The sequence below is a fragment of the Caloenas nicobarica genome, chromosome 6 (assembly GCF_036013445.1).
Source record: "Caloenas nicobarica isolate bCalNic1 chromosome 6, bCalNic1.hap1, whole genome shotgun sequence".
In the NCBI taxonomy this organism is placed as follows: domain Eukaryota; kingdom Metazoa; phylum Chordata; class Aves; order Columbiformes; family Columbidae; genus Caloenas; species Caloenas nicobarica.
Window position 1 is genome coordinate 35,912,558 of NC_088250.1, and position 26,023 is coordinate 35,938,580.

At 40.9% G+C, this 26,023-nt stretch overlaps 1 protein-coding gene across 1 annotated transcript in view; it reads left to right on the forward strand.

Annotated features, from left to right (window-relative positions):
• Window positions 1-26,023, forward strand: part of THSD7B (thrombospondin type 1 domain containing 7B) — a 314,098-nt gene that overhangs the window by 206,888 nt on the left and 81,187 nt on the right. The window contains exons 14-15 of the mRNA XM_065637807.1: window positions 7,757-7,951; window positions 12,107-12,370. Of these exons, the coding sequence (XP_065493879.1) occupies window positions 7,757-7,951; window positions 12,107-12,370 (459 nt within the window). The remainder of the gene's footprint in view (window positions 1-7,756; window positions 7,952-12,106; window positions 12,371-26,023) is intronic.

Here is a 26,023-nt window from a genome sequence, read left to right on the forward strand (position 1 = left end):
ATGGCAGAGTACCTGCCTTCCAGAGCAAGAGTTTCAAATGCATTTTCCTAAACCAACATAATGTAATGTCTTCTTAGGTCCAGTTATCTGAAAGAGGATAAAAGTGGATAATTTTATCAAACCCAACACCAAAACCATTCAGACTGAAATGGACGTGTGGCTGGGCAGGTTTACAGGGCTCTCTTCTGGACGTTCCGAAGGCTGGGTTTGCCATGTGGGTTGGCTTAGCGTTGAGCTCTCTACTGCTGTTGTGAAAGATGACCATGGGGTGCTACCAAAAATTGGACCTGGCTGCAATAAAACAGGTGGCATTAGATTTTACGTTCACCCAGCTATCACTAAAAACACTGGCCAGGGAATATATAGCTGAGGCAGAGCTTTCAGAAGAAAGTCAATGCTTTCCTAGTCAGCTAGGAGATTTTTCAACTTGAGTTACTAGAAATAATGTAAATGTTGTGCTTGTTTTCCATTTTCTCTCTCTCGTGTTATTTGGCATGTTTGATTCACTTTATTTATTGTGGTCTCAATGTGTGTATATATAACAGGATGTCTTAGTTTTATTTTCAAGTTGTGCAATAAACAATTCATCTTAAATATAACTTGATGATGGGTGCTACAAATGAATTGAACTCAAGTAATTTTAGTAATTGTGGGCCACAGAAAGAGGAAATAAAGGAAGCATATTTTTGTATTTTGTTATGTTCTCTGAAAGCAGCAGAAGCAAAATTTCTATCATTAATCATCTAATGCACTTCCATTGATTTTCTTTTTAATAGAAAATGAAAGTAAAAGCAATTCAAAACCTATAATAAAGTTAGAAAAAAAGGGAAAAATTGTGAAAGGTTCCTTAGACTGATTGCATAATGTAGAAGCACTCAGATTGCAGTTATTATCTGGCCGAAGTAAATTTGAAACATTAAAAAATCATATTATTTTGTTTTTCTAGCCAGGCAGAGTGCGAACCACTTGCAATAAGAAACACTTGTATTAAAATGAAAATGGTGCTGGATAGCAATGTATCAATCCCATATTCTGCATTCAGTGTGTGAGTGGGAGGAGGAATGGGCTTTACAGCAATATTATTTCTCTCCTACTTCTCTTTAAACACTGGGCAGTCTTGGTTCACAGCTGAGGAAGAATTAAAACACGAAGTCACGCAGTTTGGGAAAATTGACATGTACAGCTCAATTTTTTCAATGATCTAAGCCATATATTCCCAACCAAATTATCAATCCATAACTATCCAAGAAAAATTGTACTCTTATTTTAAGATGGAACAGAGGGGAGTCCAGTTTAAGGCATTAAATGACGGAAGCCAGCTGCACTGATTTTTCTGCTTTTAATATGCAGCCCTGGACATATTTAATCCCTTTCAGAGAGACTGATCCGTTCTCATACTTGCACTGCGGTGTTGGCTGAGAGACTCTGAGCCATGAGGAGTGAGCGGTGTGGGAGAGACACGGACCTCTGGGACACAGACCTCGTGTACCGACCTCTTGATCCCTTCCCGTCTGGTGGATACTGATGACGTGCAGCCACAGCGGAGCTCTGCGGCTGGGTCGGACGCGAGCACGTGGGGACGGCTGTCCCGGGGAGGACACGGCTGCCCTGCTGGGGACACGGCTGTGGCTGTGCTGGAGATGACTTCCCACCACGCTGGCCCCCTCCTTCTGAGGCTCCTGTACCTGGATCAACCTGTCTTTTTCCCCACACACATCTCATTGTGGGAGGGCTGCAGAGAGAAACTAACCCACAGAGCAGATGAAATGTGGACCTTTAAGTTGAGAAGAATCTTCAGAGTTCTGCTTGTTCATTTTTTTTTTTCCCTTCTAATTCTATCTCAAAGTTCTCCCTCTTCCTCCCGTTACAGTCTCTCCTCCATGCTAATGCTCCGCAACGCAACTTTTCTACCCAATTTTTCCCTGACCCCTTTTCATGCAAATAATTTCAGTTGCTTTCCTTTATCTTTTTGGTTGATATTTACCATCTTTATTGCTTCCCAGCCCAATCTCAGCCTCCTCTTGTTTGTTTACAGACCACATTTGTTGGAGTCTGTGTTTATTCAGCACTCAGTTTCCTGGTGGCATTTGTTAGCCCTTTATCATTCATAATTACAAAATGGGAAACAGGCAGTCTCAGAAGTAGTTGTTCCAGCTATTCCTTGGTTATATTTCTTAGATTTGTGTCTGCGATGTCCCTCCCAGAGCCATTTATTCTTTTCCTCAGACTTATTTTTAATTATTGTGTTATGGTTTGTTTCCATAAGTCCATAGCAGGGAGTGCTGCTGCATCCAAGGGAGAGGTCACAGTGGTAAACTTAAGTATGTATGTTTGTCCTTGCAGAATCAGAGCCTTAGAATTAAACCTGAGTCTCAGCGAAGACTTATGTCTTCTCTTATATCTGCTTCTGGTCTGCCATAATTAGGGGTTACATTAACGTACCAAGAATAACATAAATGTTCCACCTGGGATTTTGGAGAAACTTGTTCTAAGTATGACGGAGCATAATATAGAAAATATATGAGGTCATCATGAGTTATGAGATGGTGCTTATGGGCAGCAAGTCTGGATCCTTAAAATTACTTTCTTCTTTATTTCTAATGTATTATCCCTGAACTCCTTTTTCACTTATCATTAGTGATATGTGTAAGAAATTATTTGTTTAAGAAATTATTTGTTATCTTGTTACATTGAAGGGTTGCGAGAATAATTATGCAATACAAAATGAGAATTTTTCTGAACGGTGAGAAGGTAAACAGATACATTGAAATAATTCCATTGACTTTACGTGCTGGCTTTGATTTTTCACACATTCTTAGAATTTGAAGCCAGAGGAGATAATTACATTATCGTATCTACATCTCTTTTCTAGCCTCATAGGTCATCCTGTTGTTCATGTACGGAGTCCAGCCATTTCATTTACACTACTGTATAGCTTTAGTTTTAATGTTTGGCCTGAATGTACCTTCCTGGAATTATCAGTCATTGTTTTCAGGTGTTCTAATGACATTTAATTCCAGAGTTTTGAAACCACTAATTTAGGTTTCCCAAATTGAAGTGCCATGGTACAATATAATTTTACTGTTGGTAGTTGATATTCTCACTCTTCAGCTTTTTACCCTTTGGAAACTGTTGAAATTAATTTTTAAAGGAGAATTGATTATAACTTCGGTAAATGAATATGATTACCGAGACTGCCTATAATTGGATTTTTACTTAAGAGGAACTATAGTTCTGTTATCTTTCCTTATTGGATGCGATGCTATGCCTATAATATTTCTTTCTCAAGACACTCCCTTTGTCAGGACCATCTGTAGTGCTCTTAAGTCAGGCACGTCCCTACCAAGAGCACCTGAGTTTGCACAGTTTGATGCTGACGTGCCACTTCGGTGGCGATGTAACGTCATCTGAGGTTGCAATTTGACAGCAGACAGACATTTAATTTGACTGTGTAAAAGTTTATAGAAGTGTCTGCTATTTACTTTTAATTTAAGATAAACGTAGTTAAAGAATATAGCTTCCATCTGTTTCTGTGTGCCATATGCTGAAAGGATGGCACACAAACCTATTCTTGTGGGTGCAAATATAAACCCAGAAGACAGAGACAGTTCTATGGAGTATCCCGTTAGCAGTCCTTGTGCAGTATCCTGGCAGGACCCTGTACCAGCAAAAAGGGAGATTTCCTACCCAAACTGTACATTTAACACTGGACTCGTGCCTTGAAGCAAAGTGATTGCATCTGTGGCTATTTTAATTGCTCATATTAATCCCTAACTTTTGTTGACACCTTAATGGGTGTATCCACACTGTTAAACAACTCCAGCCCAGCACTGAAAAAAATGTATTTTCTTTTAGCATTTTAAACCTGGTTACCTTTCAGTTTATTAGTTTATTTCATGATCTTGTTTTTATCGTTAGGAGGGAAGGTGTACTTTTTTTTTTTTTTTTTGTGCTAGCCATTTTTTTGTATCAACAAAACTGCATTAAATTGTCATCCTGGAGCTTGGCCCCAAGTATTTAATTCCAGTTTGGTGGCGTTGACTGGTGGTAATAAGAAAGAATAGCAGGAGTTCAAAAGGAAATCCTGCATTTCCCCTCTTCATGGGAATCAATATTATAATTTTAAACCCTTTATCTGGCAGTGTCCTGTTATTAGCTGTTTCTGTTCATGTTTGTGGACATTTTAAATGCTGCAGAGATGGTGGAAATCACACATTATGTCTAGGAGGGATTTATCGTTACTATGTGATTTTATTTTTTTTTCGCAGTGCATAGGGCTGCAAATGGACTGCATTTCCCTCTGGTGGTATCCCACTTAAAAAAAAAAGAGAAAAGAAGAGATGTTGACATAGCAGAAATGGCTTTGTGGTATGAGTTTATTTAAAACCATTGTGACAGAACTAAGGATTACAGGGAAATAATTTTTATGCAACATAAAACCACACATGAGCCAAACCAATCAGTAGTTTGAAACCACTGAGGATAAATAATTTTACTAAATTTCCTGAAGGTCCACTGGAAACAAATTTGTCTCATTCTGTTTCCAGAACTGCCTGTATCTGAAAATGTTTTTCTGTTCTGAGTTAAAGCTAACTTAACTGGGAAATCAGTTTGCAGCAGGCAGAAATGGGGTGACTAGTTCCTGGCCAAACCACAGGAGTGGATCTGGCAGCTCTGATGCTTCCTTTCTGGCCCTTTTCAATCCATTAATATGCCCTAATGGACAATCAGTTTACTATTTAATTTATTTTAGTGTCCACCTCAAGCATAGCATAAGCATGTAGCAGAAATCTGCCATTTCTTGTGACTGACGTGCTGCAAAGATCAGGCCCATTAAGCTCAGGATTTTGCAGATAATTCAGCTCAAACTGAAGAAGTCAGGCATTGACATCGTCTTGGAAGATGCTTGTGGACTCTTCAATGGAAATGAGTTGTCTGCTAATATGACTGAAGTTCATCGTCCTGCTCAGGGCCATCCGAGGAGGTGTGGGGTTTTGGTGTGTGCACGTACCATATGTTCAGGGCTGGCGTTTTATTTTGTGGGTGTACACCAAGACGTGCCCCCTCTCCCGTCAAAGTGACGCAGCTGCCAGTTGGATCACCACAGAGATGCTCATCTGGGCCCACCAGCTTAGTAATAACACTGTTGGCCTTGATAAGTGCAAAAGTCTGGGAGAGTGGGAGGCAAGCAGGATGTTTGCTCTTTAGGTAGCATTTTAGGCATCAAAAAAAGCTTTTTGGATTCCTTGCTCTTGGCTGCTGCCTTCTCTCCTTGCTGACACTGAGGCTTTGTTGTTCTGTCAGGCATGACCTTATGGAGTTACCGGGATCTGCACATAAAAAGTTCCTAAAGTAGAAAAGAGAAGCAATTCTGTATCTTCAGCTACCTGCCTGTCCCTAAACACCTCGTAGGAGATCATCTTCCTCTCCTTCTTTAGGTCTTATGTCTCTTACTAGACTATCCACTGTATTTTCTTCTTTTCAGCTCCTTGTCTCCGTGCTTATACATACATAATCCCCTATAGTATTTGTTGGTTTAATTTGACTTTCCTCTACCCATGTTTACTGTTGCCACTAATTTCTTTAAGCTCCATGATCTCTGTCAAATATTTGCTCTGATCTCTGTGTCCTTATATATCCATTACTTTTAGCATGTAAATAGCCTCAGTGGACTTGGTGAATTATTCGTATGCTTAAAATTAAGGACATTTGTGCAGAAGATCGTGCCATTAGATAATAACTCATTGCAGTATGGAGCGTCTAGGTTTAACATCTTTGTTTAGAAGTTCCACCACTTACGTTGCTATTAATAAACATCAGGAATGAATTGTGGTCTTCTCTCAGATAGTAGTAAACATTGCGATATGCTGGTTTATTATGCGATTGCAAATATTGCTTCATGGGTCTGGCAGCGTAGGATGTTGTTCTCTTCCCTGCAGACGCCAGCGGTTGTAGCGATGCTGAGAAGATGGTTTGCACACACTTGGCCGTACTTCGTGTGGCCACGTTTGCGTTGCCAAATCTTTGGTGACCTTGCTGAAGGTGATGAGGCTACAGAGCCCTTGGGCAGCAGAGTCTGTTACTCGTTTAACCTTCCTGAAGAGGGCAATTACCCCACGTTCCCGTATGGAGAGGTGACCTCGGTCCTCGCGCCCTCGTAATTGAGAAGGGGAATGTCTCCCAGTCTCTGATTGCCAGAGCTGAGAGATAGGAAAGGTCATAGGGATTGAAAGTGAAAGGCAGGGATCAGCAATTTAGAGGTAGTTATTAATATGCTGATTTACTGTCACTTGAGTCTAAAGAGACTTTTAACAATTGCTCACCTTTTGCACACTCTTTAAAATGCTGATTTTTTTTTCCTTAGAAATCTAATTACATTTTAATAAGATTTTTTTTCTGTTTCCAGGTGGTTGCCAACCCATCCCTTGCTCCCATACAGTACTGTAGTTAAAACCCCAAAATCCTGTGTATTCGTTGCAAAGTTACACCCCAATAAATCCTTTAACTGTAAGAAAACAGAATTATTTTCCCTTTTCTCTTCATGTACTCCTGGTTAAATTAAGTGCTGATAACAAGGAAAAATATATGCAGCCTCAAAAACCTGAATTATTTAGGAATCTCCATAAAATAATATCACAGGTCGTTAAAGTTAAATAACAAAATCTGGATTAAATAATTTCATCTTCTGCAGCTTTATGATACAATGTGTGGACTTGCCTGAAATCAGAGAGCCTGACATGACTCGACTCTTGGGGCCAAATTCAGTTCCTAACTCTGTCCGTGTGTCCCTGACTTTATTACTTTAATCAAGTAATGACCTATCTTTGCTTTGGTTAACCTACAATGTAGGTTATAAATAGCCTATAATCAAGGAGATTTTGTGATAATTAATTGTTATTAATGAATTGAAGGTCTTCATGATGTGCAGGCTATTTTTATTTGTAATAATTACTTATTATTAATTCACTGAAACTTTAGCAGGTTTTATTATAGGCTTCTGTTGACTCAGATTTATACATTTTGCCTGGTCACAAAGGCATCTACCTCAAAATTCAGAGACCTCAGCCTCAGCCAGGCCCTGTTCCTGCTGTTTCCTATTGCCATGGCCTGGTCTTAGAGACCCGGTAATGCTTTGGGAACCAGAGAAATGCATCACGTCTGAATGTGGGCTGCAGCCTGGAGGGTGCTGCGTGTGAACGTAAAGCTCAGTACATGCTGGGGCTTTGCTACGCTGCATGGGAAGGCTGCTTAGACAGTTGTTCTCTTCATCTGAAGTATGGAAAATACGACAGTTTCAGAGAAGGAAGCTTTCTTTTATATTTTTTAGGGGTTTTTTTCCACTTCGGAGCAGTTTCAGTCCCATGGGTGGTGTGTGCATCACAGCTTGGGAATCCTAGCCTCCATCAAATATGTTTTATGGCACATAGCTACAGTATATTATATCTTTTCTTGTTTGGTCGTACAATGTATCATTGGTTAAACTGTTGCCCCAAACCCTTAAAATGGCTGTCTCCTTGAGAATATTGAATTATATCATCATTTAGATAGCACACTGCTCAAATAAGAATGTGTCTTTATGGTTTTGTGAAGCTTCTAGCACATCTTTGAGTGATGCATGAATAACGACCTAAAACTGAATCAGGTTTATCCCATTAACCCAGAAGAGTGAATCTCACACAGAACACAAGTACCGACTGCATAGAGTATAATACAGTATATATAAGAATATAAACATTTCTATACCTTTGCTTTCCAGCTGTTACGTGCGTGTCAGAGCAGGACGATGCTGCGGATGCCGGTGAGTGCATGCGGTGGGCAGGAGCCGTGCCATCCCTCGTACAGGAGTGCCACGTTCCCTGCAAAGACGACTGCACCTTTACCCCCTGGTCTAAGTTTACAGCCTGCTCCTTCGACTGTGAATCAACTAGAAGCAGGAGGCGGTCACTCACAGGTACAATCTTTTATATTATTTATCCGATGGTGACGCTTGTGAATGATGCCTCTCAGATGTTGGTGGACTGATGCTGGGGGTTTGGGAAAATCCAGACAGAATAGTGATTGGCCTTAATCGATTTTTGATCTGATACTGATTATTGCCTGCTTAATGCTTGGTTTGAGAATAGTGTAGAAAAACTCAGTGGTGGAAAGCCACTTTTAGTCATAAACCAAATAAAACAGGGACTATGCATTGTGCAAGTTTATGTGACCCATTAATCTGGGAAGCATGCAGCAAATGTATATACAAGAGTAAAAGTCAGTGTGTTTTTCTATTCAAGACTATTGAAATCCAGATGAAATTTAAAGCTGGGAGTTTTGTGCTCAGCAGTATCCAGTAGTTCAACAGGGCAAATTAATACCATGAATAAAGAAAAATCAGTATCGTTAAAACAGTTTTGTTTGATCTTTTATACGTGTTCATTAAACAATCTAGTTCAAACCATTTTGTGGAGCAGTCTCCCATACTTGCTATTGTGGTTTGTTATTATGTTATTTGGACGCTGACCAAAAAGCTTTAAAACTCTATAACGTTAATAGTTTGGAGCTGCTTGTTTTGTTAGGAGTTGTCTTTCCCCGCTCCCTACACACACAGCTAAATTAAATCAAAAAGAATTATACTGTTTTCAGAAGATTTACAAGAAATTTACTGTTATTGTTATCCTGAACATTCACATCTTTTCATATTCTTGTGTTTGAGAGCTATGCTCTGGCTGGCTTGAGTTTGCTCCATTAATAGAGGTGAAAACTCAAAGACTTCTACTATGGAGTAAAATACTAACATCGCTGTGAAAATATCTGCTGCGATAATGCCTGGGAACTGAATGGCAGCAAAGTGTGGTGGCGACCACTGCTCCTTTCTTCTTGACTCCCTTGTACCTGGCCGCAAGGCTGTCTCGTTATTCAGTTTGTTACTGCTGGAGCGATGCAAGTTTTTAGTAACTAACAATTACAGTATAGAGACATAATGGCTTCAAGCTGCCATTTGTGAGTACGGCTCATTAAAGGATAAAGATTTCTCTTTTACATACAAATCATTATTATACAGTGCTCTGTTGTTTCTGCCAAAAAGAGTATTCTAAAATGTTCTCTCTATCGATGCCTGTATGTTTATAATAGTAGAAATCCTCTATCCCTATCAGATTAATAGGTACCTGATCTTACAGGAAAATATGTAAGAATTAAGTGAATACTTATGTCCAGGTAGTTTTAAATCTGAATTTTCTTTATGAACATCAATGCAAGTTACAAAACAGTATGGTCCTCTCTGTCCCCTTTCTTACTCCATTCTACATCAGACATAGATCCGTCCAAGTAAGTGACCCAAAATGGTTTTTGATATTCAGGTTTTGATGGCTTGGCTCCTCACCCACTCTGCATTTGTGACCAAACATCACCAGTCTCTCTCATGGGATCTTACTGGGTTCCCTTTCTCCCGCTGGGAAGGAGCTCATGGTCTCAGCCTGTTTCCAGCAAAGACGTCCTGAAAAGCAAATGTTGAACATGTCAGGGTGTCCCAGGTGGTGCTGGGCGCGGGCAGCGCAACACCACGGGGAGCAGCGGGGAAGGACCAAATCAGACGTTGGTTTTGGTTTGACCACAGTTCAAAAGGAGAAGTTGATGAGATTAGTGTTGACTTGCTTTGCATAAAACTTCATGAAAATTGGAGCTGGCCAAAGGTCTTGAAGAAACCTCATCCATGTGAACTCAGTCCAAAGATTTCAGGAAAGTGCTGTTTTGGAAGTCCTTCATGCCGTTAAAACTCCTTTATCCATTTGTATTTCACCTTTCTGTAAGCCTGCATGAATTGTACCGCCTTGTTCATCACAGTGTGTGTCTGTGCTCCAGTGAATGCTTCAGCTTCATTATGAGAGTTCATTAACAATGTCATTTAGTGGGAATCTGCTAATTGTTTGCTAAGTTTGCTTGCCTCCCACTCAGTTTCTGATAGTATTATTCATTTCACTTTGTAAGTAATCATAGACTCTGAATATAAAATTAGTCATTACTTAAGAAGCGAAAGACTTATTGCAGAACATATCAAAATTCAAAGTCATTATAACAAAAACACAGTTTTTAGGTGAGTCTTCAGTTAATTAGTACAGTCAGTTAATTCACAGTACTATGGATACAAAGCATTTTCTATAGGAAGGTGTATTTTCAATGTTTCATATAATTTTTATGTACAGTATGTACTACCTGATAATATTTAATGTATATAGTATTTGTTAGTGTTAAGAAATTTAATTTAAAAAAGAAAATACTACTTAATTGAAGCATTTATGTCCTTGAAAAGTTTGGCAGTGGTGTTTTTAATAGTAATTTCTGAAGCAGTCTGTGAAGATGATAAAAATATCACCATCGCTAATTCTAAAAATATGTCTTTGTGAAGAGTATGGGAGGAATGTCACTTCTACCCTCAAGTTAGGGCTTTCATAGCAACTTCATTAGGGGGAATATTCCTACAAAACAGATGGTAAGGCAAGGTGGAAAAAACGTGGTGTGAAAGTATGAGACTATTAGCATCCTTACCTGTGCCGGGTGCGCTTCATGTAATAATGGCAAAACATGGGCAAGTCCCAAATTCCCATGTTTACTAATACACCGCAGAACATACGGCTGTACGTATACACTGGGTTTGTGCCTTCTGTCAGCTCGTCAAACATAAAACGCTGGAAATGCCACTAGAGAGCTCCCCATCTATTTAAAGCCTTTTAAAATACTTTCCTTGAAGTATGTGGAGTTGTACCTCTTATACCTTGCTTGAATTTGCTTATAAATACATAAATATACATATGCTGGCAGTGTTTGATTTCTTTGTGTTTATTTTACTTTTGTGCTGGCAAACTTTGCATTCTCCAGAACTCTGGAAATACAATTTTGACAGAGCTGGGGCTTGAGGGACAGTGATACTAAGGGTCTGCAATCAGTGCCCTTCTCTTTGGAAGTACATGTTTCTATGCAAACAGGTATTGACAATAGCCAGCTTGTGACTCTTGGTTCCAGAAAGAGGGTTGTTGGGTTATATATAACTTATTTTATGTTTTTAGTATCTTATTTGTGTGCAATACGAAAGAGAAAACATTTCTTCTGGGATCAAAGCTTTCCAAACTTTTTGCAGAAGTATTTATAGTGCAGCCAAGATCCCTAAGAAACATTTTTGAGGATGGGATACAGATGCGGTTTGTTAGTGAAGATGAATTCTCCCCTTCTGTGCAGATGCCAAATGCAAAGACATTCCTGAGCTCAGCCCGCGTAAAGATTGCTCCGCGTCACGTTGGCTAACTCACGCCAAGAAAAGAATTGATTTTATCTTTAGAGGCTGTTTACCTTTGTTCCCTTTGTAAACCTTTGTTCCCCAGAGCAGCTGCAGGGATGCAGGGAGCATGAATTCTCTTCTTTACATTCTCTCTCCTTGTACCGGGAACCTCTTCTTTTGCCTAGAAGTTGCAGAGAGCTGTGCTACAGGTTTGAGTGCCTCTGCTTCCTGAAGCTGCTGAGAGATGTGTGAAGAGCCTTCTTTTAAAACCTGTTGAAGGAATAGAGCAAAAGAAAACATTAAACCAAATGTAACTATTGAAGTACTTTCCTGCCCTAATAATTTAGTGAGGATTATCTTTTCTGTTTCCTTCAAAGTATGGTTTGTGTGCAGAGTGCATCTTTAACTAATTTATAAAGTAGCCTCAAAGAAGTTGTGGCTAATTTATAGTCCTCTGGAAGTTGTCCTGGCAACCATTGATTGCGAGCAAATAGAGACAAAACAATCAATTTATTTTCATCAGATAATTAGAGAAAGATGATATTATATAAAATTACAAAGCATTTTCTGGGCAGATCGTTACTAGACTAAGAGTTTGCATTTTGCTCCTTGCCCTACCCATCAAAACAGTATTTCCAAGTTCTTTGGTTGCCCCTGGAGATAAATACCTTGTCCTTGCACTCCAGAGCACTGGCAGCAGCTAATAGATGCTTCGGAAACGTCCCTGGATATTAACATTCAGATTGTCTTGGTTCTAATGTGTTGAGTTCATGCAAGTATAAATAATATGACGTGTTGTTATCAAAAGTAGCAGATGTTAAGCTAACGAACAGATTTCTGTGGTTGGAACAGGGCGAAGCAGAAAGCGAGACAAATGCCAGAATATGGAAGTTTATCCTCAAGTTGAAACAGAGCCGTGCCCCTGCGAGGTATTCACCTCCCAGCCCCATGGAAATTGGTCCGACTGCATTATCAGAGAAGGTACATCCGAGGCGCAGTTGGGAACGCGATCCCACAGAGATGCCAAGGAGTGTGGCGAGGGCGTACGACTGCGGGCCATTGCCTGTTACGACAAGACTGGCAGACTCGTGGAACCATCTCGCTGCAGCAGTTCAGGTAAGGAGAATTTTAAAAGTGTACAATGCGTGTAAATAGTCCGGGTCCTGAGCACAGTCATCCACCCAACGGTTCGTTTTGGAGCCTGTCATAGGTGTGAAACTGTTTACTTGCTGCAACAGCTTTCACAAGGTTGCTATGAGTGGCACTCTACTTCTAATATCTTCTTATTGCTCTTAATGCTAAGGTTTTCCTCAGTCTAAGGGTCTACTGGCATTTCTACAATGGAAGTGAAGAAGAAACGTGCTAAAGTTGGCTATGCTGTCAAAATACCGAAGGCATTTCTTTTATTTGTCTTAAAATCCCATAAAAGTATAAGCTTAGAAGAAGGAGGAGCTGCATTTCAATTAGCATTTTGTTTGAAGATATTTCCTGCTTCAGCTTTTACTTGTTTATAATTTTTTTTCTCTAAATTTGCAAGTTCATATGGTTGTTTTCAGTGAAGGAGTCAGGAATTTTCTTGAGATAATCATACCTAATTACAAAAACCCTGTCACCTGCTGTCACTCATGCCAAGTACACGACTTCAGCAGCCAGTGATCTCCTCCTTGTGCGCCCCTCTAAAGCTCAAACTGATATACAGCATATATTGCAATGTCACTGTTTGCTGGGGCTCTGGTCTGTGGTTCTGTCCTAGCAGCAGTTTGACTTCACGTAACCTAAAGTAGCCTGTATCAAACAGGAATAGGGCAGAAGTAGAAATAGAACAAGCAGGAAATGTCATTCCATATGGGTATTTTCTCCCAGTTCCCACAATTTGGATTTCATTGCAATTATTACCCTAAACAGAAAAAAGCTCTTATCTTAGAGGCAACTTCTGTACCCATGCTGCCCCCAAACCACTGGTGCTCTTTGACTTACACTCAAAAAGCTTAGGACACCACACAACGTGATGTAGTATGTTTGAAGACTGCTGGTGAGCTGTATGATGAGAGAGGGAGAAATGATGTCTCAGGAGGAGATTGAGGAACCATTAATGTTCCAGGGTATATAAGGGAGAAGAGAAAGAAGTGGGGCTGCTCTGTTGAGGGTCTTCTGGACAAGGATCAGCAGCCGGAGCCGCATGTAATAAGAGGAAAAAAAATCCCACCCTAATGAAGTGATTCAGTCCTGGAGTGAATTCCTCTCGCAGCTGTTGATGGCTGTTCCAGCTGGCTGCACAGATTCATAAAGCAGCTTTCCGTGGTTTGTGTTTCAACAATGTGCTGTTGTACCAATTGATTATGCCTCTGTGGCCCATGAAGGAGGAACATTATACCTTTCCCCCACAACATTACCTTTTCTTCTGCAAAAAGGGAGCTGTTGGGTTTTGAAAGGTGGGTTTGCCTATGCCTTGACTTGCTCTTTTGGAAAACTCAGGGGTTTTATCACTTATTAAAAAGAGGAGGTTATCTGTGCATGGGGCTTCTCTGAATCACCTTGAAGCCTGTTTTCTGTCAGTGATATTTATGTGGCATTTTTAATGCTCCAGCTTCTTTTAGGGAGGTAGTAGGGAGTGGTAGCTCAAGGGGATTATTGTTGGCTTTCTCGTCTTCTGCTTTTTATCAGAGCAGAAATTGATTGCGACACAGCCCTGGCACCGGACCCGTGTCAGAGGCTACAGGCACAGTCAATGCTGAATGGAGAGCCCTGATGTCTGCCTTTCCTCCTAAACTCTATTTACAGAGTGCTCAGAAGACCCTTAGGTGTGGAAGTGGGAGGTAAAGATGGGGTGAGATGTTACCACTTCCTGCATACCCCATAAGAGTTCTCCTATGGGTGAATTATTAATCTCCAACCAGAGATTGGTGGCTTGGGGTGCAGAGTGCCCAAAAGTGGGCAGAAAGCTCCATAGGCTCTGCTTCCATCACTTGGGACCTGCCTTCCAACCAGAGCAGCTAAGTGAAGTTAAGCCTGATATTTATGGTCTCTAGAGCTGGGAGCTCTCAAAATGCACTTCTGAACACATTATTGAATTAGTGATAGAAACAAATCATTATCCAATTAATAATTAGCAGAATGTTATTCAACCATAACAGAGAAGAGCAAATTACAGAAGCAGGCAGAATTGCTAAACCCTGAGAGATTATTCATGACAGATTTTTTTTAAGCAGATCAGTTTGTCTTTTTCACAGTCAGTATCAAGTGACCTTTTAACATTTGCTAGCTGACCATATTTATGGCTAATTAAGCCATTGCCTTACATATTGAAAGCCAATCACTGTGCTGTCTGGGCATTGTTCTTGCTTTATGAGCTGTGGAGGGTAAGCATGTTCCTCTTCTCTGTCTTTCAGGTCTTCTGGCTTGTCTTTGTTCCCTGCTCTTTTCCCATTGCAGGAAAATGAACCAGGACAAAAGTCAGAAGTTGTAAGACTCAGACCTCGTTTTTTTGCTGAGTCCTTTTTAAGAGCTTTTACGAAGTATAGAAAGACAGATGTGAGGATGCAAACTTGCCTTGGAGTAGATTTCAGTTTCTCCCAGACTTGATAATGCCTTGACTGGAAGGTATAAGATATTAAAAATGGTATAGAATAGGTCAGCTTGTAGCTTTTCTAGGGAGCAAACGTTGGGCTCTTGCCTCCTTGCAGCGATTTTCACCTTCCCTGACTGAAACCTGGCTGCTGAACTTGCCACTTCAGTGGGATTTAGTTCACCTGTGTCAATGGGACTTATTATGTGAATGTATCTTAGTTATCAAGTGAATGCACTGTGAGCTCGAGCCTAATGTAGAAATTAATCACTGCTCAGAGGGGTTCAGGATCTGGAGCCCTGATCTTACACTGAACTTTGTGAGAAATTCTGCATTAGCAACTTGGGCAGGGAGAAACCAAACCAAAAAATCATTGAAGTCTGTTCATCTGTCAGCAGTCTAGACTCCAGCTTGCCTGGTGGTCTACAGCTGCTTCTGTCAGGACCCGAGTCCTGGGCTGGAGGAACCTCTGCCCTAGCTTGTGCGAACACTTTGGGTCAGCTATGGTGGCCACACAGGTCACACCTTGACTAATTTACCCATCCTCGCTGCAATTTAATTGTGGGTTAGCTCATGATTGTTGGATATGACAAACTCAAAAGTACAAATCACAGACTTTTCAGAATTGTATCCCTTTCTGAACCAAACCTTTTCTCTGATGTCCAAAAAAATCACACTGCAGCTTTTTTTTTTCATATGACTAGCTTTTGTGAATAGTGTACTGCTTTATTTTAGCGATATAATCATTTTGATGGCCCATTTAATAACACAAGAAATGAGTGACCTGCAGTTTCCATATTGAGCTAATTATTTTTTCCCCAAGTTGGTTCACTCTTCCTTTCCTGCCTTTAATTTGGAAATGCAATTATGAAATTATGGATAGAGGTGACTAACTATATTACAAAAAATATAATTGATGATTTGCCTCAATTTGTCTTCCCATCAGAAGACTGGCTTATATTGCATTCAGCTCACCGCTAGTCCAGAGGGTCTCCATGCTGTGGCTGATGTTTGGAGCATCCTCTTTGGACGTGGAATTGTCCTCTTAGTTGTAGTTCATCCATTTCTCAATCTGTCATCAGAGTTGCTCGTGCTGTTTTTGAATTTCCACCTCCTTTGTTTTGTATTATTTCATGTAGCTCCTTTGCCTCTCTTTTTTTGTGTGCTGTGCCAACAGGGTTTTGGGTTTTTTTTTTAAATCTTAGAACATAGGGTGCCTCATCTGTTCCAAATCAAAGGCTGGAGATTTCTGTGCTCTTGCACAGGGGTTCTGCTTTTGATCCAGTGGGCAATTTATGGAAAGCAGGAATTTATGAAGAGTGCTTATACTATTCAAATTGTGCTGTGCTCGCAACAACAGGAACCTGGAAGAAAGACACAACAGACAAATAGATCCTGGCTTGAAATCACAGAGTGGGTAGTTTCAACCTACAGTCACCTTAAAAAGCTTTGATTATCTCTAAATTTATGAAGGGCACGGCAGGGATGTTCATAAACCTCCTTATTCTCAACAGCGCATTGTTTTGTTGTACGTGGTTTAGTTGTGGGTGGACAAATCAAAGAGAACTGGGGTTGCTCAGAGGGCTCCCCAGCTTCTCTGCTGATGCAGGGGTGTCGCTCGGTTCCTCTCTGTCAGGCCGGTATAACACTGCTAGTGGGATTGCTGCTGGCAAGGTCACTCCTTGAGAATGTCAGCTTTCACCCCAAATGGGTGGGATTAGCGAACAGACGCACCAGGAGGAGTTAAAAAAATTTGGTGATGTGAAAACTCATAGCATTTGTGGTTGCTGGAGGCCGTTCCCTGCTCCGAGGCACATCAGGGCAGCGTGCGCCAGCAGTGACAGCGCCGCCTCTGTCCTGATGGGCAGTGTCCCCCACCTTGAGAGATTTAGCAGACTATGCAGTGGTCATGGATCAGGAATTTCAACTCCTCCTGCTGAAAACCAGGTAGTATCAAGTCTCGTGAAATTTGATTTTCTAAAAGGTCAGCCAAGAGCAGTGCTGTATTTCTACCTGGGGCAGGTCTCTGGGGTTTATGGGCCCTTAGGTGAAAATCCGAGCCACCAGCTTGATAGACACTGCGTGACCTACCTGTGAGTTAACACAGGGACCTGCTCTGAAACCCTGCGGTGTGTGAAACCCCTCACTGTCATTTTAGGAGAAAATGAACCATTTTCAGGTAGCTTTCAGTCACTAGATTTTAATAATTGTTCTGCAAAATGATATTTGTGTAGTTGAAAAAACCATAAACAGAGCTCAATAGGTTAAAGAAATGTGACCCAAGTCTATCCTGGACTGATAGCAAAACTACCTTTCCTACAAGGTAGCAATTTTGGAAAAAAAAAAGTTGGAAAAGCTATATTGAATAAATGCCTGTTCGTTTTTGCAAGTGCATCTATTCTGACATTTACTGCGATATACATTTTTCCATATCTGGCAGAATGAAATTGTTGCAGAAATCCCTGATTCTGTTTTTAAGGTCCTCAGAAATTGAAACTTTTCTGAACAGAAGTTTCACCTCTGTTTTTGAAACTATTCCTAACTATTTAATTTCATTCTTAGTCTAAATGAAATCGTATAATGAAATTTCATTTTTTAGCACAAACCATTCATTCCAGCATCCAACAACTTTTAGTTTTAATTTGGTGTCTGTGTTTCCGTAGGCAGCGTCCTACAAACATCTTAGGGATGGGACCTCATTTCTGGAGGCCTCATTCTTGACAGCCCCATGTCTTTCGCAAGGGAGATGGGAACCCTGCTGAGGTTGTGGTTGTCCCAGCTCCAGACCCCGCGCGTGACAACCTCGGGGTGCCTCCTTCTCCCTAAAAGTGTGGGAGTAGTAGGTGGTCTTGGCACCCCACGTTCAGGCCTCCCTGCTCTTCTTTCGGCATTTGGGTTTAATTAGATGTTATAATACTCCTGTTTCTGTGGTTTCCCCTGTGTGTCTCTGCGGTATATCTCTCTGTGGCCTTTTTATTACAGAAAAATGACTGTTTAACTTGCCAGGACAAAGCTTTTCAAAGACTGCCTGAGGAAAAGGTTTCAGCTAAAAATTCACCTTCTGCCCATTCCATCCCCCGGCACGGGAATTAAGGCCGGGTTTGATCACGGATGGCCAAAAGGTGGTGCCGGCTGCAGATGGGGCTGTCCGACCCTCGTGTTCCCTCTTCAGGACTCTTCAAAGCCACTGTCACCTTTGACTGTTTTTCTGCTATCTCAAAGCTAAATAGCTTCTAAATTCAGCCCTGAAGTCCCGGCTGGGTTCTCCTCTGGACCTCCCTCCAACATTTCCACACATCTCCTTGGAGATGTACGCGGTGACACTTAATTACAGCTGTGGCTGCCAGGGGAGCTGTAAGCGCAGAAACAGAGCCCATCATGGAGCTGCCCTCCATTTCTTGTTTGACTACAGGATTTTTACATATTGCTCTCATAACAGTTCTCAAAGAACATTGATTTATTCCCCATCTTTTCCTTTCCTTTTTTTCCTAAATCTATTCACCATAAGAAAATTTGGCCCCAGTTCTTCCTTCCTGGATGTTAAAAGAGTTATCAAATGAAGACAACTGTTCAGACATTGCTGCTCTCTATGTTGTTTTCTGGCAACAGAATCAAAGGTAAAAACCAATCAAAAAATGTTATTTCTGAATGGGTCAAACCGGCTATCTAAGAAGCTTATTTTAAGTAAGGTAAGACTTCCCCTGAGGCATTAGTACATAGAAATACACATTCTTCTAGATCTTTATCTTCTTACAGAATGCAAGCCTTCATCTTAGGAGGAAATATTTGGAGGATTAGCTATTTGAGCAGCATCCTCTGTAGATGCTGCATTCAGTCAGCGATGTCTGTTGTTACTTCTCGGCTCTAAATATAAATCTCCATAGTGTGTCTTTTTGCCCGGATTTCTTTTGTGCTTTTTGCTGCACTCTATAAAATGACCCTTGTGAAGAGGCAGCAATACCACACTATGTGAAGGAATGGTTTTTTTACTAACCTCAAGGAGACTTTCTTGTGTTTGATGATCGCTGTCATCCTCCGCTTGCCCGACCACCTCTGCCCACCCTGGCTCATGTCCGTTTCTTCGTTTCTATTATTAGGCTCAGTGAATTTTTCTCTGTTTTTGACAGGTTGATTAAAGCTCTTCCATGGGAGCTGGGAGCATTTCTAGTGCAGAAATAGTAACTCAGTGTAGAAATAGTCTATTGGAGGTTTAGGAGAGCTTTGATAGCAAGTTAATGCGCTGGGCGATCTACTGCCCTGATTTCTGCAGAGGGCTACAGTGAGAGCATCTCTTTGGAATGTGGCCCGTCTCTTTGGCCTTAGTAATGCATTTGTCACAAATACACCCTGTTATGAAACCAAGGCTCTAATAAAATGTTATTGTACAAAGCTAGCTTTAGAATTAACATTTGCTCTCCCAGCGTGTCATTCCATTTAATATGTTTTATGGGAATTATGAAGAAATACCATTGTAGCCTATCCCTTTTCATGAATTATGTACTCTAGTGTTAAGACCTCTACACTTTTCTGCTCACGAGGAACTTCATGATGCCTTTGAGACATGTGTACCTGTACAGGGAGGTGACATGCACTGGTGGAAGTTCACAGGATTCCTCTCGTATCTTACATGGAGTTTCTTCGATGTTTTTTAACCTGATTGCCTTTTCTACAACTCTGATGAGCAGGCAAATAAATAGATGACAAATAATTTTTAAGTGGAAAGTGACAATTTCATATCTTTACTGCTGGTGGGGAGCCCTGTGGCAACTGGACATAGTAGGTGTTTCAGTGGATTTTAGTGAGTGCTAAGGTATTTCATGTCTGACGTATTCTGAAGGTCTTCAGATGCAACATCATGTATTTCTGCTTGTATGGAGCAGGAGTCCTACAAAAAGAAGAATTCCACTTTTTGCACGTAGGCCCATGTCTGAATAAAACGAGCTGACTGCCAGAGCAGCAGTGAGTTTGCTGGGGCACTGCACACAGCAACAAAGTTAGCGTGATAAGGGGAGATGGGTACGTAGTGGGTTTCTTTTAAGGTGCCTGATGTAGTCTGCTTGATCAAAGAGTTTGTGAGACCAACATAAAAACATTGCAACAGCTGATTTGGGGAGATTTGAGGAAATGAGCCTGAATTAGGAAATGTGGGTGTAAAATTAAACTTCAGCTCAGTCTGCTCTGAGGATTATCATAATGATATTGATGAGTAACTGAGAATTCATCCTACCTTAGTCTGTTCCTGGGTCTGAGATATACTTTGAAATCTCTCTGTCCTCCAAGGTTTGCAAATGAGGATGGTGTAAATTAAATCACCGAGAGCTTGGTTTGCAAAACTTCTAATATCCCTCACTACAGACAGAGGCTCCCTCTGTGAAATCTTGGATCTCATTTGTATTTGGTAACATGGAGGAGTGACCATTAAAAATCGTATTATTCAACAAGATTGCATCGCTTTCTGCTTCTGTCTGAATTCATTGAAGTCCTCCAGCGGAGGAGATTGAACTACACAGCCGGAGTGCTCAAAGTCACACTGCAAAATTGAAACAAAAGTCTATCAGGAATTCAGTACATCAGTACTCTGTGCTGAGGCCTGCTAACGTCACAAAAATGTCTTATTTCCATCTCAAGGTTTTCCATCATCTAAATGAGTTGTACTGTTCTCCCCGTGCTTAGGCTGTGGAAAATCAGGACTGCTCCCTTTCTTAAAATCCCGTTTCCATCAGATGTTTTTTATAATACAGCTTTATTTAAGAAGGTCAGATGCCTTTGTATGCCTGCCTCTGTAGCAAGGTGACCTCTAATAGCAGGAGTGAAACTCCCCGTCCGAGCAGGCTGGAACTCGCAGCAGCTACCTGGTGTTTGGAAAAGTGCTCATGGATCTTCCTAATGCTGGTAATGGTTAGTGGCATCTTTAAAGCAGCACCAGTATAATTAAAGCCTGTAGTTAGGTTTCTCATTTAGTGCTGATGAGATGAGAAGGAATTAAGGCAGTGTATTGATGTAAACGTATTGATCTGAGGGGTCACTGTGTCACTCGCCTCCTGTGATGGCTGTGGAGGTCGCTGCGGGCTCAGAAGCTTCTCCCTGGCTTTTCAGTACCTGTGTGACCTCCTTGTGAACAGAGGCACTGACACTCCTTCATACCTCTTGAGGTTGTAAACTGAAGTACGAGGAATGTACATTAAAAAAAAAAAAAAAAGAAAATAGAAAGTAAGGTTTTTTTCATGTTGTTGTGAACCTTCTTGATAATATTAATTGCACATGGATCTAATTGCTTTGTGTTCCTTTCTTCTGCAGAGTCATCTGGTGGTTTATTTTGTCTGAAATAAGAGCAGTGTCATAATCATGAAATCATAGAACAGTTTGGGTTGAAGGGCCCTTCCCAGCTCCCCCAGTGCCCCCCCTGCCATGAGCAGGGACATCTGCACCAGCTCAGGTTGCTCAGAGCCCCGTCCAGCCTGGCCTGGGATGTCTCCAGGGATGGTTCAGCCACCACCTCTCTGGCCAACCTGGGCCAGGCTCTCACCACCCTCAGTGTAAAAAATTTCTTCCCCACGTCTAGACTTAGTCTCCCTTCTTTTAGTTATGCACAATGCTTGCTAATTACCAGGAGTCGAGGGGCTGCATTAGCGTTTCCCATTCTGTAAAATGGAAACCATCATGTTGCTGTCTGAGGGAAGTTGTCTAAATGAGGCTTGTCTGTGTCTTGGGGTGGCAGCTTGGCAGCTGAAATGAGGTGACATATTGTGTTGACAGTGCCTGATGTCGTGTTTGGAAACTGGCAGGAAGATGCTCTCTGCGGAGGGCCCCACACTCTGAAATTGAGTTTCTTAGTGTGCTCCAGCAGAGCCCAAAGCCATTGACCTTCAGGCTATATATGATTTACTAATGGGGGCAGATATTTTTGATGACATTTTCCAGCAACATTTCTCCCAGTGATGGACCCTTGGCTCTGGAAGATGCTTCCCGCCTGGTCCAAACAGCCCAAGTCTATATTGATCTTCAGAGCACTCTGCAATATACATCTGTTTTCAGAGCTACTGCGCAATTGGGCCTCTGAGAGGAGTCAGATGTTGGAGAAATAGGGGAATTTGACGGTCTGTGGACAATTTAATTTTGTGTTCATGATGTATTGCAGAAATGTGATCACCCTTTAAAAAAAGCCGTGCTTTATTATATAAATCTCATAATAATAATGAAAAAATAAACACATTCTCAGGTTTATTTTAAAAATGTGCTTTTACTATGAATTGAGTAGCCTGAAGTGCACATATACGCTAAACAATTCAAAACAGTGGAATAAGTTTCCTTATATATGGAAGATGACGACACTGATAGAGGAAAAAAATAACTACTCAGTTTTGTTTGGACAAAGCAGATGATTTTCCCAGTGGCAGGGTGATGGGCAAAGTATACAGAAAAACACAGCTGAGCTACTACCCTAACTGCTCTCGATCCCAGTGGATGATATTTTATTTGAGTAAGGACTTTCATAAGACGTCAGGGCTCCCAAGCAGCCGGCTCAGCCCTCAGCTGTGGGGGAGCAGCCCCAAGAGGAGGGGCAATCATTTCCACAGCTGGTTTTGGAGCCCAGACAGATTTGTGCAGTGGATTTCTGCCTGTCTGCACCGAAAGTTCCCTGTGAGATGAATGTGCACTGTGAGGTCCTATTTATTTGCACTATTTATTTGCACTCAGAAGGCAGCAGACGAGTCTCTCTTCTCTGGAAGAGTTCTCAGCTTGTTCTGCTAATGTGCTAATTAATGGAGATTGTCTTATTTACTTTAAAGATTGAATACATCAACTATTTCGGTTTGTATGTAACTCAAAGTGTAAGCTTGCAAGTTCTTTAAGGAAGAAAACTAATGCAAAATCAAAGGAAATTAGGAATCACAATGCAAAGTCAGCATCAACCCAACTGCCTCATGAGGATTTATAGAGACTGTGAAACTGAGCAATAAAACCAACCTTTGAATGAATTTCAATAACAATAATGTTGAGCTAAACTTACCAGAGTTTTTTACAAGTCCTCTCTGGTCTATTTAGAATCTATAATCAGTCTGCTACGAAATAAGGAGAGCATGTGCCTCTTTGTTGAGAAGAGCAAGTGAGAATAAATTAGCTAAGGGTCCATTATCTGAGCTTTGCAAAATATTTGATGTGAAAGTTATTTCTGCTGGGTTTTTTGGTTGTGCATTTACTGAATACATTCATTAGATTATCTCTTAAATTTCCCAGCTAGCAAACTAATAATGCATAAAATATCTCAAATCCTTGCGTATTAAGAAAGAAAAAATATTAAACATTTGTTCCATGGCAATATTACATTCTTTTCAGATGCAACTGAAGTTATTAGCAACTTTAAGATGCCCAGACTTATTCTGCTTAGTTTCCTTCAGTTAATAATGTTCTCCCTTGAAGCAGGATTTAAATTTTTGGACCTGGATTGCTTAGGACGATGTGCTCCCCTTGTAGCTCACAAGCCTTATCCGCGACATGTTGGGAAAGCCCCAACCATAGAGCTGTGATCAGCTGGTGGAGCTGGTCTCTTAGCTACAGTCTGTGCTCAATGCTGGGTTTTAACCCGAGTTAAAACATGAGGTTTGCTTTGTGGGAGATCCCAAAGCTTTCAGCTGAGCAGAGTGTGTCCCACCGAGTGCCGTGATCCACCAGGTTTCCTTTATAAAGCCTTTAGCTATTAGACTCATAGCACCGCCTGGATTTACTGGCTTTATTCTCTGTATTTCACAGTCTGTAACCAAATGAATGTAAATATTCATTGCAAAATGAATCAATTTTTTTTCCCCTACCTTTGGTCTGTGTAATTAGAAACATTGCTTCTGTGTTGCTGTCCACTCTGCTGCTGCCTTGTTTGTTAAAGAGTGATCCTCTTTTATCCTATGGACTCCAGTGGCAGTTGTGGTGATGCACAGAATTGTCCCTGTCATAGGAACGACCTTGAGTTTTATGAAGCACCTCAAGGTTTACTAACAAGGGTAGAATGGCTAGAAGTTTGTTAATTGAAATGAGAAATATGTTAGAGAGGATACAAATGAGTTCAAAGCCAATTCAATTAGAAGTGCATCTGTTTCCAGAGCTGCTGGAGAAATGTTTATTTTCAAATTGCTTTTAAGTCAGCCTTTTGGAATTCTCTTGGCACTTTTGTTTAACGCTGTGTACAGACCTTACACCCGCAGCAAATTTATCATTTGGAAGTGCAACAACCAGGTGGATGCTATTCTCTTATGTTAGCTTGTAAACCTCCTAATCGCCTGCTTCTCCCCCCACGATCATTTTGTGAATATAGAGAGGGACAGGGAAGGACACTCCAGCCCCTTGCTGGCTGTCCCTGGTGTGGTACGTACAGAATCTTGTGTGGGCAGGAAAGAAATTGGGCTACTGCAAAACTCCCCGCGGCACTGTGGTACCATCCACAGCCTCTTCGTGCTTCTGTGCTGCTGACACCCACCAGCCCATCATCCTGCTGCCTCCTACTGCCTTGGCTCTTTCGAGTTGCACAGCAAAAATGAGACAAGAATAACAGTTTTCACACCATGTATTCGAGCCTTCACCTCCAATGCCCACCAGACCATCATCCTCACTTTATTCATCTACCTGCTATTGCTTTGTCTCTTGGGCTTCCCAGTACATCCCAAGTAATCAAAGATCATTTAGGTTGGGAAAGACCTTTAGGACTATTAAGTCCAACCATAAAATTGTGGGTGCTTTGTTTATTATAGACACTTTAGAGAAGAGACTCCATTTGTGGCTTGTAGAGCAACAAGCACATTGTTCTTAATGAATAAATAATAGTAAAATGAGCTGTGCAGCCTAGGTAAATGCATTTGTTCATCCCATTATGTTGGCAGTGTCTCAGTAGTAAAACAATAGCAATTTAACATAGAAAAGGCTTATTTGATCATCTAGCTGAATTTTTCCTGCCAGTTCAGAGCTATTCCCAGCAGTATGTTTCAAAGTGCCTATTTAAATATCCCATACACCAGTGTTTCAGTCGCTACCTCCTGCGAAATCTGTGGCACATAGGAGCCTGCTATTGGTTCAGATAGGACAGAGGCTCTCATCTGTTGTTTCTAAATTAAATCTGCTTTAGTTTAGCAGTATTGAAGGTTTTTGAGGAATTAAAAAAAAAAGGTTAAAGAAGCTTCAAGAATTATTATAAGAACATGTGGAAAGCAGACTGAGCAGGGCTGAGGAGAAGGAAACGTCCATGAATTTTTGGTAGCAGGTTCTGCAGAGGAAAGGAAAAATGGGGAATGTGGTGGTTGAGTGATATGTTTAAAGATGGCACTGGCAAAACCAGCTGAGTAAACTCAGCCTTGAGTTAGTGTCCCTAAGCTGAGCGACAGTAACTCAGAAATGTGTTTATGTCGTTTCCTTTATTCATTTTTTTTTTATGGTAAGACGTGTTTCTGTGGATAATAGACTGAATGTAAAATTCTTTATTAGTAGCTGATTTTAATAGCATATCTCCCTCTTTATTTTTTTGTTTGTTTTGTATTATGCACCATGCCAATGCTATGAATTTCCTAGGAATGCCAATACTTAGGATTATTGTGGGTGTCCAAACTGAAGTATTTTCAACCCCCTGACAATGGCAAGCCAGAAAAACAAATACCCTATTCTCATAGGCAAATGAGCTGAGCACAACATTATTTACTAGTTTCTCATAAAAAAGGTAGCCATAAAAGCATTCTCCGAGCAAAGGGGATACATCACATTAAGATTTTTGGAGGAAATTTTTTGTTGAATGAAATCTGTGATCCATGGGTATCTTGGCATAGGATTAAACTCCAGTGATTGATAGAAGAAATAATGGCAGGCCATGAGAAGAACCTGAGAGGAAGTTATGTTCCCATTTTGCTTCTGTAGCGTTGTTCAGTATGGAGAATTGGCTTCCTCTGGGCAGTATGGTAACTTAATGCTGTATTAGCTGGCCATTATTTGTTTGTACTTAATGTAGTTTAGAAATCTGGGTGAGGAAACTCAGAAAGTCATGAGCTCACCTCTTGGCACCAGGATGCCTTTAGAAATCCTGTGGTTCACTGGGGGATCCCCACAGCACTTCCTGGGGATTGAATATAATAGATTTCTTTAGTTTTGTTTGTTATAACTTTTCCCTCCTCTTCCTTATATGTCTTTTATTTTTTTTGTCTTATATTTCTTTTTTTGTCTTATATTTCTTT